Below are 14,713 nucleotides of genomic sequence, written 5' to 3' on the forward strand. Positions count from 1 at the left end.
AGAATTTTTATTAATTTAATAGCACAGACTTAGAAGGCATAAAAAGCCATTTAATTTTTATTATAAACATTTTTTTATATCTACTATAGTTTTAAAGATATACAGGGAAATAGGGTAACACTTATCTTCATTCAAGGGCTGTTTTCACCCCGAAGAACCGAAAGTGGGCCAAAAAAATTGCTCGATACTTCTCTTAAGGTCCCCTACAAACCCACAAAGTTTCAAAAAAATCGAACATTTCGGGTTACCGAAGTTCCTTGTAAGTTACGTCCACAAATTCGAAAACTGCGAAGAGAAATGCTTGATGCAGAAGTATTGATTCTGTACGATAATATCTGCTCACATTTGGTAGCGTCAATGATCACTTTATTGGAAAAACATCGATAAACGCTTCCCTGATGTGAGTGCCCCCGACTACGATCTGTTCTCAAAACTCAAGGAACCCATGCAGAGTAATCGTTATTCTGATTTGGAGGCCATGAGCCGGCGTATTAGAGAGCTCAACTTTAAGAACGAATTAACTGGTATCCAAGACATTTTCAAACGCTGGCAAGCAATTATAGACCATCAAGGAGATTATATTGAAAGGCTGTAAAAACATTTTGAAATTAAATAAATTTTTTCTCATTTATACGCATTTGTGCATTACTTTTCGGATGACGCGTGTAGATTGTCTATGTGTGTTCTACCTACATTATCGATAAAGTATAATGTGTTAATTTTTCCTTAACATATATTATACTATAGATGAATTATAAACATGCGTTATGAATTCACGTTACATAATGAACATTATGGCGGATGAAGAAAACAATCCTTACTTCTTGGTGGTGATCTTTTTGCCGTTGATGAACCGGGTCGAGGTGCTTGTTTTTTTGACATTGCCACCGCCGCTGTTTCCGTCGAAGCCACCGCCGTTGTTTCCACCGAAGCTCGCGGACGTGTTGAACGAGGTGAACCCTGTCGTACATTCGAACAAGTCGCTGAACGGTCGGAAACCGAAAGCAACACCGAGCGTGCCGAACACGGATCTGCTTAGATTGTTACCTGGTTGGCCATGCCTGTTGCCTCGGCATGCAGTGGGTTCTTTTCGAGGGAGAATTAGCACAAGATTAATCACATCATATTCTTTGGAGGAGCCTTTCGAACAACTATTATTAGATTAATCACTTAAACAACAATGGACAAGGTTTCTCATGTCTCTGGATATAAATTGATTGGAGTAATAATTTCACTGATCACTGGACCACACCGATAGGTTTACTTACTAGGGAACATTTCCTCGAACGGTAAACCAGAAAAGAATTCCCTAAATACTGTCTCAGGATCTCTGAAGACAAAAGCAAAGGCTAAGTCAAGTTCATCTTCGTATCCCGTCTTTTCACCTGGCATCTGAAGTCCCTCCTTTCCAAACTGATCATAGACCCTCTTTTTCTTCTCTAGAAAGCAAACAAGACGAGGAATGGTTACTGCTGATCATAGAACAGACAATGAATGCAGATCATTTAGCTTTATTTGCTCCAAATTCCAAGAAGCAAGTACTGCAAGGCTTGTCAGGTTAGTAGAATACGCAGGATGATTCTAACGTCAATCGAAGGTCGTCCACCGCAACAGCAAATCAATGAAGAGAGAAAAACCTGAATCCGGACCATTCTTAAAGGACCAACTTCCAATTAATATCAATAAATCAGAGATTCTTCGTTAGTTGGTTAGTGAAATAGTCATCAGAAGGTCTACAGTTGGTTGTTCTCCCATACTTGTCAGTCGAGCAATGGCAAGTGGTTAGAAATGCGGTAAGATACAGGCAATATTATCTGCGTTTGTACGGTGGCTCGTATAAAGAGAAAAAAGTATCTTTCGAGCTTTCCAGGAAGACTCGCAGAGAAACTGATCAGAGAACTCTGTCAGAAACTCCTGAATCCTATGAATTGAATTCTGAATGCGAATGAGGGATTAGATATATGTTGTTCGATGAGATTCTTTCACCGGCAAATGTTTGTTTTGCTACGTCTCGATAAAAGGTCATAAAACAAAATCGATTAAAAGGTAAGAGAAAACGAAAAAACAGAAAAGAAAGATGTGAAAACGTTTGGCCACTCTCAAAGTCTTTTTTCTCTTAAGTGGTACCGAAATATCGCTGGAAAGGAGAGTCAAAGAAACTCCGGTAGGTGAATCCACGGCCAGGCCTCGAGGACGCTCTCTGATACAATCGTTGGTCGTAGGTTCGTCTCTTCGCATCTGGACGTCGAGCACGGTCACGAGAGATCGTCCGGAAACAAACATTTCTGATTGAATTTCTCTTTCACATGCCCCATTTTCGTCTACACGACACCGTTCGCAGATTATGGCAGCGATGCTTCGGCTATAGTGTTGCTCTGTTCACAAGCCAGACTCGACTTTTCAGTTTCAACAATGTTTAAAGATAACAACAATATAATAAGAACACAAAAATATAATAGAAACTCACGAAATAAAGTTTTGAAGCTGCGAGATCTATTTTTCTATCTAAAATTATATTGTAAAATTAGCATAGTTGCTTTACAGGTATGAAGAATACAACTTCTAAGTTGTTATAATAACTGACTCTCGCAGCTCCGTTTATTTGGTAGTATCGAGTACTGGTTATGAAACAGTCATTCATAAAGGACGATCGATTCGTTCTAGATCGAACAGTTGGCTCCCAGAATAAGTCGTACTAGTTGGAGACCGCTCGAAAGAGAAGGCTCATGCGAAATTCGGCTTTGCTGACAAGCAGGAGCTGCTGTCATTCGTCTCCCGTTGGCATCGCGACGCTCTGTATTCGTTACTGAAGCTCTAGCTAGCGCCGTTTCGTCGATTAATTGAAGCCGCAGAGTGACAAGAGATTATAATTAGACTCGTCGTTCAGAAAAACGACTCCGAAAATCCTTGTTGGTTGGACCTTTCATCATTTTAAACACTGAGTCCTCAGAATCAATGATATGACAGCTTGAAGAGAGGTTGAAGCTTACCATCACTTAGCACTTCGTATGCTTCAGATATCTCTTTGAATCTCTTGTTCGCTTCCTCCAGGTTGTCCATATTCTTGTCTGGATGCCATCTCAGTGCCAATTTTCTATATCTGTGAAATAATTCCATGTTTAATTGCAGGTACAGAGGAAGGGTCTTGAGAGAACTCGCAGAATTTTGGATCAGAGCCAGCTGCCTCAGTGGAGTGGAAATAAAAAGTCATTCATTCAATCCTCCTCCACCCAATACCAACTGAATGTTTGCAAAATAAAACAGCACCAACGATAAACAAGTAATTTATCTTATTTTCAATGTACAATACCCCACATATAACAACAGATTAATAATTATATTCACTCACACAAATTAGATGACTGGAATAAAAGACTGAGTGGAGATTGAACACTGTAACACTTTTTTTTTATTTAAACGTTGTTTCACAACTTTCTCCATTGAAACTACTGCATCTTCTTGGTCCAAGTGGAGCAATTACTTACGCTTTTTTGATGTCCCGGCCGGTGGCGGTCCGTTGCACTCCTAGTACCTTGTAGTAGTCGACCATCGTTCACAGTGCTCGCGCTCGGGTGTCAGAACTTAGGCAACCACCTGTAGAACAATGCAAGGAACTATTATAGTAATTAACAGGCCAATTGGCAAGCACGGGAACACGGGAAAAATGCAGCTATCTCAGTTTCGTTCTTGCAGTCTAGTTTCTCTCAACATCACAAGCGAAAACTCATAGTACAACAGGCTGTAAACGTCTGACAGAGGTTACTAGGTCTTTCAAAGACTTAATAACCTGGCCACTAATTCTAGAAGATTTCTTAACGTTGATTTTCTCGATGAAAGACCTACTACCACTTTTAGAATCTCTTTCAAGTATTAAAAACTTCTATTGGAGTACGATTCGTGAAACTGGATGAGAAAACAGCGTGTAAAAGTGTCCTCAAGCAAGCGTAGTTAGCTGTCAGGCACTAATTGAATTGTAATAGCCGTTTCACGGGCAGAAACAGTCCTTGTCAGGCCGACACTGAAGCTGATTTTCAGTGGAACTCAAAGAGACTTCCGACCACCTGTTGCCCCGTAGAGGCGTCTGAAAAGCGTTCAATTGACGCGATATCCTTTTGGAGAGCTCCAAAGAGCGCTCAAGAGTTAATTCTTTGATCTTCCGTCTCGTTTTCTGGCCAATCGGGTTTCACGAGAATCGAAGTGAACGGGAAAAGGAAACGCGAATGTTCTTGAAAATTAGTTTGAGAGGATTGCACGGGGTCTAAGGAATGGTTGGAATGCATTCCATTCAGAGCGGCGACAGCTTGAAAACGCCGGCGAAAAATACACGGCAGCCTTCGAAAATAGTCCACACGTACTATGTAGTATTCCAGTGAACGCGTAAACATATTTCCACCGGGTTAATTTTGCCTGGTGTCTTCTAAATACTCGGCCAGCATTATATAAATGGCTTAGGGACTGCGTGACACGAAAGAAAATCCTCTATTCGAGCTATCTTAAACCACTCCTGTCTTCCGTATTTTTTCTTTCTTTCCTTTTTTTTTCTTCCAAATAATCCCTTCAGATTGATCTTCAACTTACACACAGTCACTCTTGGACATTTTCATCTTTCACGCCACTATTGAACCACGCTGAGACTTGTGCCACGTGCACCGAGCATCCTCAACAATAAATAGTCGGGAAAGCTTAAATAGAAATCGAGGCACGAGAATATTTCGCACACAGGAAGTTCAGAGAGAGAGAGAGAGAGAGATAGGAGCGCGCGAGAATGTGCTCGGTGGAAAACTGAGGGCTCAAAGTCAAAGACTGAACGGCTAACGAAAACGCTAAAGTTAGCCGAGACGTGTATCGAAAATAGTTGGAAATACGGAGGTGGAGGTCATTACGTTATCCCACTTCACGGCTCATCCCCTTCCCCCCTCCCCACCTTCGTGGCAATGGGCAAGAAAAAGCAGTCTGCTTGCATTCTGCTCGTTCCATCGCTTCAATCGTCAATAGGAGGCTATAGAACGCACTGAATCACGCACACCAAAACAATCTGTTGATCACAACGATCCAAAAAGGTGTTCGGAGAAGCGTGTATAAAGATGTGCCATTTTAGAAGCCAGTTCTTGAGAGATTCTCAAATAAAGGTGTACCGGTTTCGGAGATGAACTTTTTGAAAGGGAGCAAGTTTCAAAGTGGATTGTTTAAAAATTCATAAAAATCAGTTTAAAGAAGTGAAGAGATCCTCAAGAAGCATCATCTTCTTCTTCTATAAATTTCTGGTATTTTCAAGACAATTCATTTTAACGTGTGTCATAAGAGAGTAACTGGCGTTTCTAGTTGGAGTGTTCAAGTGAAATCGTTGGAGTGTGTTAGTAGGTGAGCAGGAATTCATTCAGCACGCCAGGTGGACCGCGTTTCATGTCCATACGCGATCGTGGACGCCACCTCCGCGATCAGGTCGAGGACGTTGGACCGAGGCCTTCCTGTACAGGTTGCTTCCTATCTTTCCATCCGTATAAATCTTCTATCATCTCGCCTAAAACTTGAACAAACTGTTTTTTAGACTGTTTTCAAGCGATCTAACTGGCATTCTGTGTAATTTTTTAATAAAATCAAATGAACATTCGGTTTTTAATGTTGAATTTGTGATGTCAGATAGTCCGCGAATTAGGAAGCGTCCTGTAGTTTATAATAAATCTGCTGGTTCACGGGAGAATCGCGAAATGCATGAGTCACACCGGTTTCGGAGGTGATTTTGGCCTGCCTACACGTCGAACAAGCGTCGCAGGTAAAACAACGTGAACAGTCATCGCAACGTGTGTCGTCGTGGGCGTCTTTCCAAGCGTTTGTAGCGAGGAACACCCTTCCACTTCAGCTATTGTCCTTACATGATAATTATATCCTGCATCAGAGCCATTAAGATACTCTGAAAAGTCAATCGGATCTGTCTGATAATATTCTAGAGTATCTCCACAGTTTCTGAGTCGTTAGAAAATATTATAAAAAATTCGTTCAGCTAATTTAACGATACTTTCAAAGATTCTCCCACCTCCAGAAATCTTGTTGCTCAATCAGAGTTGATGGAATATTCTGAAAAATCAACGTGACTCATCTCGCCATATGGAGTATTTTATCAATTCAATTGAAATTCATTAAAAAAGATGAATTCACCAATTCTGATAGTATTTCGAAGGATTTTCCAGCGCCTGACATCTTATTATTCAATCAGTGTCAGTGGAATAGTTTGAAAAATTTATTCAGCCCTTCTTGTGACACTTTGAGGTCATTCTACAGCGTCCAGAAACCTTGTCATTCCATCAGAATTTTTTCTATGACCCGAGTAATCAATTTAGCTCATCCAACGATACCCTCCACAAGATTTCTCGGGTTGCAATCACTGGAAAATCGTCCCGGGAGAGTCGAGAGGCCTCTTCCAAGAAAGACAGCGACGTTAATGGAATTTTCCGGTTTCATTGGACGTCCACTTTGAAGCTATACCCCTAGTGACCGTGCAGTACGGAAAAGTAGTCCAGTCAAGAGGGCGGCTCTGGCGATTCAGCTGTGCGAGGAACGCGGCTGAAAACGGGTCTTCGATATTTAAAATTCACCGGCGAGAGAACTGGACTTGACTGGCTTACGTAACGTGCAATTCCGAATGTTTCGGATGCCTATTGTGTCCGTAACGCTACTGGGGAAGGCTACCGGCCTTATCAAGGATAGAACCTAGAACCCTTCAACAGCTTATCCAAAAACTTGTTCTCTGAGAAGAAGCCTTGAGCTCATCCAAAAAAATATGCTGAAGAACATTCTGCTGCTCCACCGACTTTCAAATCTTGCATTTTCACTTTAACATGATTCCAATGATGATCTGGAATACTTTTTAATATTATTCATTGCTTTTTGGTAATTTAGGAGATATCTCTTGATGAACCTTCGATAAAACTGATTGTCTGGTAACGGTCGATGGTTAATGATCGCCACGCGACAGTTTTGGTCTTGACATTCGGCCAAACATAATCGCCGGAGTCGAGAAACGATCCGGGCACTACTCCAAGAATGGAAAGATCGGATACAAGACGTACTCGTTGCTCTGACGCTCGTTGTAAATCACTCTCTCGTTTGGAGCAACGATTTGCACTCCTTTTCTACAATTTTGTGAAATAACTTGAAAATTCAATAATTACAAAGTGAAATAAAATAACATGGCATTTGTTGAATTTTCAAATATTCATACTGTGTAAATCTATTTTAAAGTTCAAACTAAGACTAGAATGGAACTTTTGACTCTTGAAATATTTGTGTTGGCAAAATTCCTCAAGAAGACCCCAGAGAGAAGTGAATGAATAAAGAGATGCCACAGTTGGAGCCTAGTTTTTTTTTTTTAATATTTACACCGTGGAAATTCTTCAAGGGGACACTAAGAAACAAACATTTGTGAAACGATAATGATCGATTCGTTCATATTTACCAAAGAGCTCAGCTGACTAATGTAAGTTATGCTAACACCACGTGGCCCATTTCTACGTGAACGAAGGAGTATCTCAGGCAATATATTTGCCTGAAATGCTACGTGCCCCCGCAGAAAATGCGCGTGACGATTATGCGCGAGTGCACACGTATCGCGAGCGTGACACTTCCGTTTGTTAGATACCGCTCGTTTAACAGAGCCACACCAGGTAAACGACGCACGTATATCCATTAGAAAAATATCTCTCTCGATAAGTCGTTAAACATCAATTAAAAAATGGAAACTCAACACCAGAAGTTACATGAATGATTTCACCATTGAAAATTGACCACCGGGCAATCGATAATTCATCCTATTATCGGTAGAAATGAACTTCTACAGTCATTTTAAATTCAGTTGATGTTTCAAGGTCATTGAAGAACCATCCTCCCCACTACTTTTAGAAATATCTTCCTTAAAGGTATCTTAAACGAACGTTGATTCCTCAGTATGAAAAGAATCTTTGGAAGACATTTCATAAAATATGCATGGCAGTGTAACTGCTTTTAATCTGATGGAAAATCAACTAAAAATTATAACTGAATGAATATCCAACTCCTTCTCTCCCGTCGAAAAAAGATGAATGAAACACGACAACTAGATCTTAACGGAAATAAAAAAAATTGTTTTCCATGGAAAGTACAATGAAGCACGGGATATTGCGGCGCGAAGAAGAGAGGGAGAAGGGACGCGGTGGGCGTCCTTTTGCGCTCTCCCGAGGAGCTGTGACGTCAGTTTTACATATTCGGGCAGCGCGAGCAACGTATAGAGGAAAAAGGATCTCTAGTGTGTTGGTTCTCTGGCTGAAAGACGATCTGAGCCATCCTTTGTCTCCCATTGGCGTCGAGTGAGCAATCCTGCGGCTGAAAACGTTCGACGAGCGATATATCACGTCTACTTAGTTAGAATTTTGAAAATAATCAGTGAAATTTCACCTGATTTCCCTCAGACTGCCATTCCACATGCACTATAATGTCTATTTCTGGCCCATCGATTTATCTTCGGATACTATATAAATATACCGAGACAGTACTGGCAGCTTCGATAGCAGTGCACCACACGTTACGTGATATTGCGTAACCGGGTCCATTAAAAGTGGCATTTTGTGTCTTCTTATCTGTAGGATCGTTCGAGACTTTCATCTGGTAGGGTACGCAACACATGTTGCGCTAGGTCGCGGCTAGAAAATGTCGGTTAAAAGGCCAATGAAAGGGTCTAGGACAACGCAGCGCGCGCCGGTGATTGTCTTTGCAGTTGATGAGGAACTTCTTGATAATTGACACAGTATGCTATAATTGCTCCATGTGGTGGTTAGTTCCTGTTCCTCTTCACTATGTGAAGCTTAATTTAATACAAAAATGACTGGTTGCATTGTTTGGGCAATTTAAAATACAGTAGAAGCAATTCTTCTCGTTAATAATGTCAGTTGCAATTAATTATTCATGTAGATACATATACATATATATATATAAATATATACATATGATTGAATCAGTTCACTTTCTTCTTAGAAGGTGTATTTCCTGATTCTCTGTGGATTTTCTTGATCATTTCTTGAATTTCTTAGTCATTTCATGTTAAACATTGTGAGAACAACTATAGAAAATATATGTTGGTCCATTCTGATGAGAAGTTTTGATAGATGTTTTAAATTTTGTACATATGTATAAGCAATAGAATGGAATGTTTGATAGAATAGAATTATAGATAGTACAAAATAGAAGTTGAGTTGCTTGTCCTGAGCTTAAAATAGTATCTTCGCATTTGAATTTAATAATAACACATTTCAATGAAACTAGAAATATCTCATCATACGTTAAAATGCTAAGAAAAAACTACTGACAATTGGAAGACAATGAAGATCAATGACCCCCATATTATAACCTATTCTCATTTCATTGAACAATATTGTGCAACCTAACAAAATGACATTAGCAATTTCATAGACGTACTGTAATTGGGTTAGTAACAAACTGACAATTAGCTAAATGTATCAGAACAACTTCAAAATTTGACTGATACAATAAATTAGTAAGAAATTAAACTTACAGTAATGTTTCACAAAAAATTCATGCTTTAACTCGTGGAATATTTCATTCCAAGAAAAAGTCGTCGTCAAGGGACGAAAATCAAAAAAGAGTCGTAATGTCCGTTGCTAAGGATTCCAGTTACTATTTTCAAGTTGCGATAGACGCTAGTTTCCGCGAATTTCCAACGATGATTCAACGCTTATCTGTTATCAAGTAACGTTGGGTTACTATCGACTGTAAATGACACGAGTAGCTTTTCTCGACCAAGATGCCAAGGGCCCACAACATTCACTATACGATGGTATCGAAAAATGCGTTGTCACAGTACGTGGAAAAATTCTAATCGCAATAGAATCGAATCACGCGATAAGATTGACAAAATAATACAAAGCAGCGTGTAGTTCTCGAAAATTTTAACGTTGGAAAAGATCCTCTCGACGACGTAGTTTCAAGATGGTGGAAGTATTAATTTTCAGGGTAAAAAACACGGTGCAAATAACTTACCAGAAGCGGCTGCAGCTTCTTCCTCACCTTACCCGCTCAACAATGAATTTTCCGTGTAGAAGCGAATTATTGTTTTCCTTTGGGCTGAGGTGCAGACACACAGTGGATGAGAAGCGACAATCTCCCGAAAACGTAAAGAAGTGCAACTGCCGCGTGAAGTTGGCGCAAGCAAAGGTCGATATCCAATATGGCCGGTCCTTTCGATTTTTCTAGAGCTCGTTATGTGCCCGCCTTTTCGTCGCACGTCGTTTATCGATCTGATAATTAAATTTTAACACTAACGATCAGAATTTACTCGAAGCAAAAAGATTTTTCTTCATTATCCAGTTTTTGGAATTTATTATATTTGTGCATTAGCTGCGTATGCGTACCAACATGTGATGCAATTTATCGAAATTTTTAATAAAGAACGAGAATCGATTATGATCCTTTACGAAATAGTCATTAAAATCGGACTTATGGTATTTAAAAGCGATAAACGTATCGAAAAGAATTTAAGGCGTTTCTTGCAACGTAATACACAAATGCGTTTTGAATTCGAATACTCACCCTGGCACACAGCGATCTAAATCTCAGATAAAACTAATTCTGAACGTTGGAAAAGCTTTTATTTTAATCCCTTAACAGTTATCAAAGTGTCTCATTGAAATTTAAATAGCAACCACAGATAACGACAAGGGTATGCAAGTGAAACATTTAAAACACTAGATAAGTATTTCATTTAATACTAGGTCTACTAACAGTTAACCTATATTTGTTTCTACTAAAATTATGAAATCAATTATGAATCGATTTATATTTTTCAAGGAAAATTGTGGGCAATTTTAGAAACTGTATTGCTGTAAATTCTTTAGTAACTTTTTGTCAAATATATAGTCATTTGGACTGCTTTAGTAGTTCGATCGATAATGAAACACGGAAGTCGAAAATTGGCGGGAATTTAATCGACAATGGCGTCGCCAGTGGTGGGCTATCAGTGTTATGCTTACCGGCGAGATGGCGCTAGCTGATTGGTTACCGCGCAGTAGCATGGCAGCTTCCGCTTTGCCAAGTGTTTTCAAAGAGCAGGTGAGCGTTTTGTAGAGCGCGTCGCGACTACTTGGCTACATTGACGGTGAAGAAGTTCGGTGTCGGGGTTCCGGTGTTTGTGGTTCGGTGTGTGATTGTGTGTATGTGAGAGTGTGTCGTCGAACGCCGGTTGTTCGAAATACTTTCGATATCCAGAGAATAAAGAAACTGCCCTCTTTTGCCCTAAGGGAGACTAATATTTGTCTGATTTGCTGCGAACTCGTGCAGGGACGATCGAGGTAACGCTTCCTGCTGGGAATGTTGATGGACTCGCTTCTCGTTCGAGCATCCTGCCAAGAGGTGGGTAAGTTTTGCCGATCTTTTCACCGCGTACTCCGTCTCGTGACGCTCGAGGTGGAAATCGAGGCCCTTTTTGCGCGTTCACCTGCTTTTTTGATCATTCGAACGATTGAGCAGTGGTTAACTCGCTTTTTCGCCGAGCCCTGCCGCAGAGACGGAAGCGGTACTGGCCGAGTGACATCTGCATCGGGTTGGACGTGTCCACGAATGGCGGTGCGGCTATCGATCTTGAAGTCTCCGGCCGCGAGGCCGTCTCGTTTTCGAGGTCACCGGGACTTGAGCCGCAACCCTCACTCTCGATCTCGATATCTTTGCCCCTTCCCCTGCGCTTTTACGCGAACCCTTTTCTTCGGTACCCGCAGAACGTAACCCCGCCCACGTGATGACACCGGATAACGATGATTGTTGCCATCCTGTCTTGGCCTGTCACGGGAGAAGGGATCCGGTAGCGGTATAACCAATGGAATTTCGAATCTATACCTGATAGAAAAAGAGACGAGTATTCAATGAAATTCGAAATGTTAATATTAAGCATGTTAAGTAACATTCGAATAGGAATTAGGAGACGCCACTTTCTCGCGGTTTTACTGCTGTTTTATCGCACGGAGCGATATCTCGAGTAAAAGTTTCGAGAAAACTTTTGCTAGTTTCGAAGTAGTCACGTAAGAGTGGTCTGGAGTGTCCTTACGCTGCACTGCGGTAGATAATCGCATATCCTTGAGACATTATGGAAGGGAGAGGGAAGGGGGTAGCCAGGGGATATAAAAAATGCCGAAAAAAGGGTTAATCGGAATTTTGGCGCATAAGTTACATAAGTTGTCGCGAAAATCGCTGAAAGTGTGTCCTATTTTTAGAGACACAGGAACGAGCGTGGGGAATACAGACGTTCGATCCAAATCAAACGGTACACAGCTACTACTTACGATCGCCTTGACCGTGATGAGCGCGCTAATCCTTCCGTGTCGTAATTTCAAATCCCATTTTCGAACGCTGGTGGAGATGTCTCGTGAAACGTGCATCTTTTGCTAATAAAAGAAATATACATGGAACTTGGACAGATTGTTAAAACTTTATTTCTTCTCTACTGATAAAAATATTCGGTCAGTTTTTGCTAATTCCGTTTTTTGATTCTTGTTTACGAACATCGTTATAACTATTTATTTCGATTTATCGACATATCGGTTTGTTCCGATTAATAGATATATGTATATCGATATTTCGATACATTAGCCCTTCGATCAATCGATACATTTTTAATGTATCGATTAATCAATGGTTACGACGCAAATAATATATATATATAAGTTTCTACGCCATTTTGTTTTTCCTGCAATAGGCCCCCCTCAAGGAATTTAATGCCTCTATTATTCAATGCATCCGTAAATTGAAACGAATTGCTTATCTTCACGACCACGAACGCGATATTCCGTTCGCTATAGTTACACCGAAAATTCATACTTTTTCACAAATGAACAAACTGAATAAAATTTTTGACGCGGTACAAGTTTATTTCATACCAGACAGACCGAGTCTCGTTGGAAACGACTTGCCGTAAATTGCCTTTATTTGTCATTTTTACCACCATGATTATTATCGATGATTCATGTGACCCGAAGTGCGATAAGAACCGGTGGAAACCAGTATCGATTCGACGGCTTAACGAATTTAATTTTCAGGTTTGGTTAGTGCTGTTTGCCGTAGGAATACAGAAAGTTGATTAATTGGCGTTTAGAAGGGAACATTTATGATAAATATTCCACGACAAATATTTTGGAAGTATCGAGCGTATCAGGCAACTCGACTGTGATAATAATAGTAATAACAATAATAATACTAATAATAATAACAATAATAATAAGAGGAAAACGGGTCGTCTGTTGCAATGCGGCACGTTCGTTCTCTTGAGTATATTTATCGCTGTAGCTAGCTTCTTTTTCGTCGTAGGTACGTTCTCGAGTTACGCCGAGCATCATTTATTATTTGAAAACGTGTTCGTTGTCTGCTTCGTTTATCGAGCCCCCAGCGAAGCTTTTTTATCGAGTGTCCCCGATTTTGCAACGCTCGCGTTTATCGCGGAATAACAAGCCAGCGACAATTTACTTACCAGAGCGTCATGTTGCAGCAGATTGATATTTTGTCATTACCAATCGCGCACGTCACGAGTCACTTTGTACAAGTTTTTTTTTTTTTTTTTTTTTGTCATTAGTATCGAAAAAGGGGAACGTGAAAGGGATCGAGGCTTACTTCCTGCGGGCTACGCACGAACTTTAAGCTTGAATCTCTAAAAAGTCGGTCAGTGAAGGCTAAAGGCGCATTATTTCGCAAGCGATTTAAACCATGACCTTCTAGCCACTCCATCAAAACTCGTGTTACAAAATATTTGTTTGGCCAGCCTAAAACAGCGTAAAATTAGATATCGTTCTCGAAAAACACGAAGACCATGTTTATCGATGCATCGATAGTTTCAGTAAACATCGATAGTCGGTGTTTGCGCGTGATTACGATTATTCGAATATTACGTCGACAGTTTTGGTAATCATTCGAATTATCAACATGAATCGTCAATTTTTAACACATAACCTATATATATATATATATGTATGTCGAATAATCGCGACTGAACCATTTGGTGGATGAATTATTGGTTCCATAAACCGTGTTGCTGCAACCATTTTCTGCGCAAGGCGAATTTTTTCGCCAGATAAGATAGAGAGTCCAGTTTCGACTGGACAAACGAATCGATTTCTTTTCTGGTAACGTAGTCAGCTATATCGATTTTCGTTTTAGCTTCAATGTGTAATCCGATCGGCAATTATTGAGCTACCAACCGATAATCGACAGTCGATACGATGCTCTCGATCGTATCAGGTAATTATATAACGAGGTTAAACATTCTGATAAGAATAATTGTAACGTAGTCGATAAAGAGATAAGACTCGTTTTTAAAAAGGTGACTACTTAATGGCAATTGTACCTTTCCTATTCGGGTGTGGTGCACTGTGTAGATAAGAATGTACACCCATTCCTACATTTATTTGCTTACAGATGTAATCTGATAGCGCTTCGTTACATTCTAGGATATAAACGTAGGCGTTTCATTGAAATCGCAGAATTTCCGTTTATGATATTATTTTTTTTTCTATTTCGCGAGACAACTATAAGCACGATGTCAATAGCCTTTAGAGGCTTACGAAAGCCCCGTGGATTTTACTAGAGCGGTCCGAGGACCGAAAATACAGCGACTCGAGATTTTCAGGCCGTGCTAATTCCGAGCTGCGCATAAATTTGCGCGAATAGAGTTGCGCAAAAACCGTAGGAC

At 40.3% G+C, this 14,713-nt stretch overlaps 2 protein-coding genes across 4 annotated transcripts in view; one reads left to right on the plus strand and one right to left on the minus strand.

Moving 5' to 3' along the window:
* Positions 1–10,665, minus strand: part of LOC108575731 (dnaJ homolog subfamily B member 6-like) — a 12,148-nt gene extending 1,483 nt beyond the window's left edge. Inside the window, exons 1-6 of the mRNA XM_017938614.1 lie at positions 10,576–10,665; positions 10,027–10,283; positions 3,486–3,594; positions 2,991–3,100; positions 1,269–1,439; positions 822–1,086 (exon numbers count right to left, since the gene is read on the minus strand). Coding sequence (XP_017794103.1) covers positions 822–1,086; positions 1,269–1,439; positions 2,991–3,100; positions 3,486–3,550 — 611 coding nt within the window. The 5' untranslated portion in view covers positions 3,551–3,594; positions 10,027–10,283; positions 10,576–10,665. The remainder of the gene's footprint in view (positions 1–821; positions 1,087–1,268; positions 1,440–2,990; positions 3,101–3,485; positions 3,595–10,026; positions 10,284–10,575) is intronic.
* Positions 10,666–11,178: 513 nt separating this feature from the next.
* Positions 11,179–14,713, plus strand: part of LOC108575649 (calcium-binding mitochondrial carrier protein Aralar1) — a 17,110-nt gene continuing 13,575 nt past the window's right edge. The window contains exon 1 of one of the 3 annotated variants that reach the window (XM_017938494.1): positions 11,179–11,394. In XM_017938494.1, the coding sequence (XP_017793983.1) occupies positions 11,353–11,394 (42 nt within the window). In that variant the 5' untranslated portion in view covers positions 11,179–11,352. The remainder of the gene's footprint in view (positions 11,395–14,713) is intronic. The other 2 variants (XM_017938490.1, XM_017938489.1) reach the window with 2 other exon arrangements.

This window comes from Habropoda laboriosa, unplaced genomic scaffold (genome assembly GCF_001263275.1).
Source record: "Habropoda laboriosa isolate 0110345459 unplaced genomic scaffold, ASM126327v1 scaffold295, whole genome shotgun sequence".
Lineage (NCBI taxonomy): Eukaryota > Metazoa > Arthropoda > Insecta > Hymenoptera > Apidae > Habropoda > Habropoda laboriosa.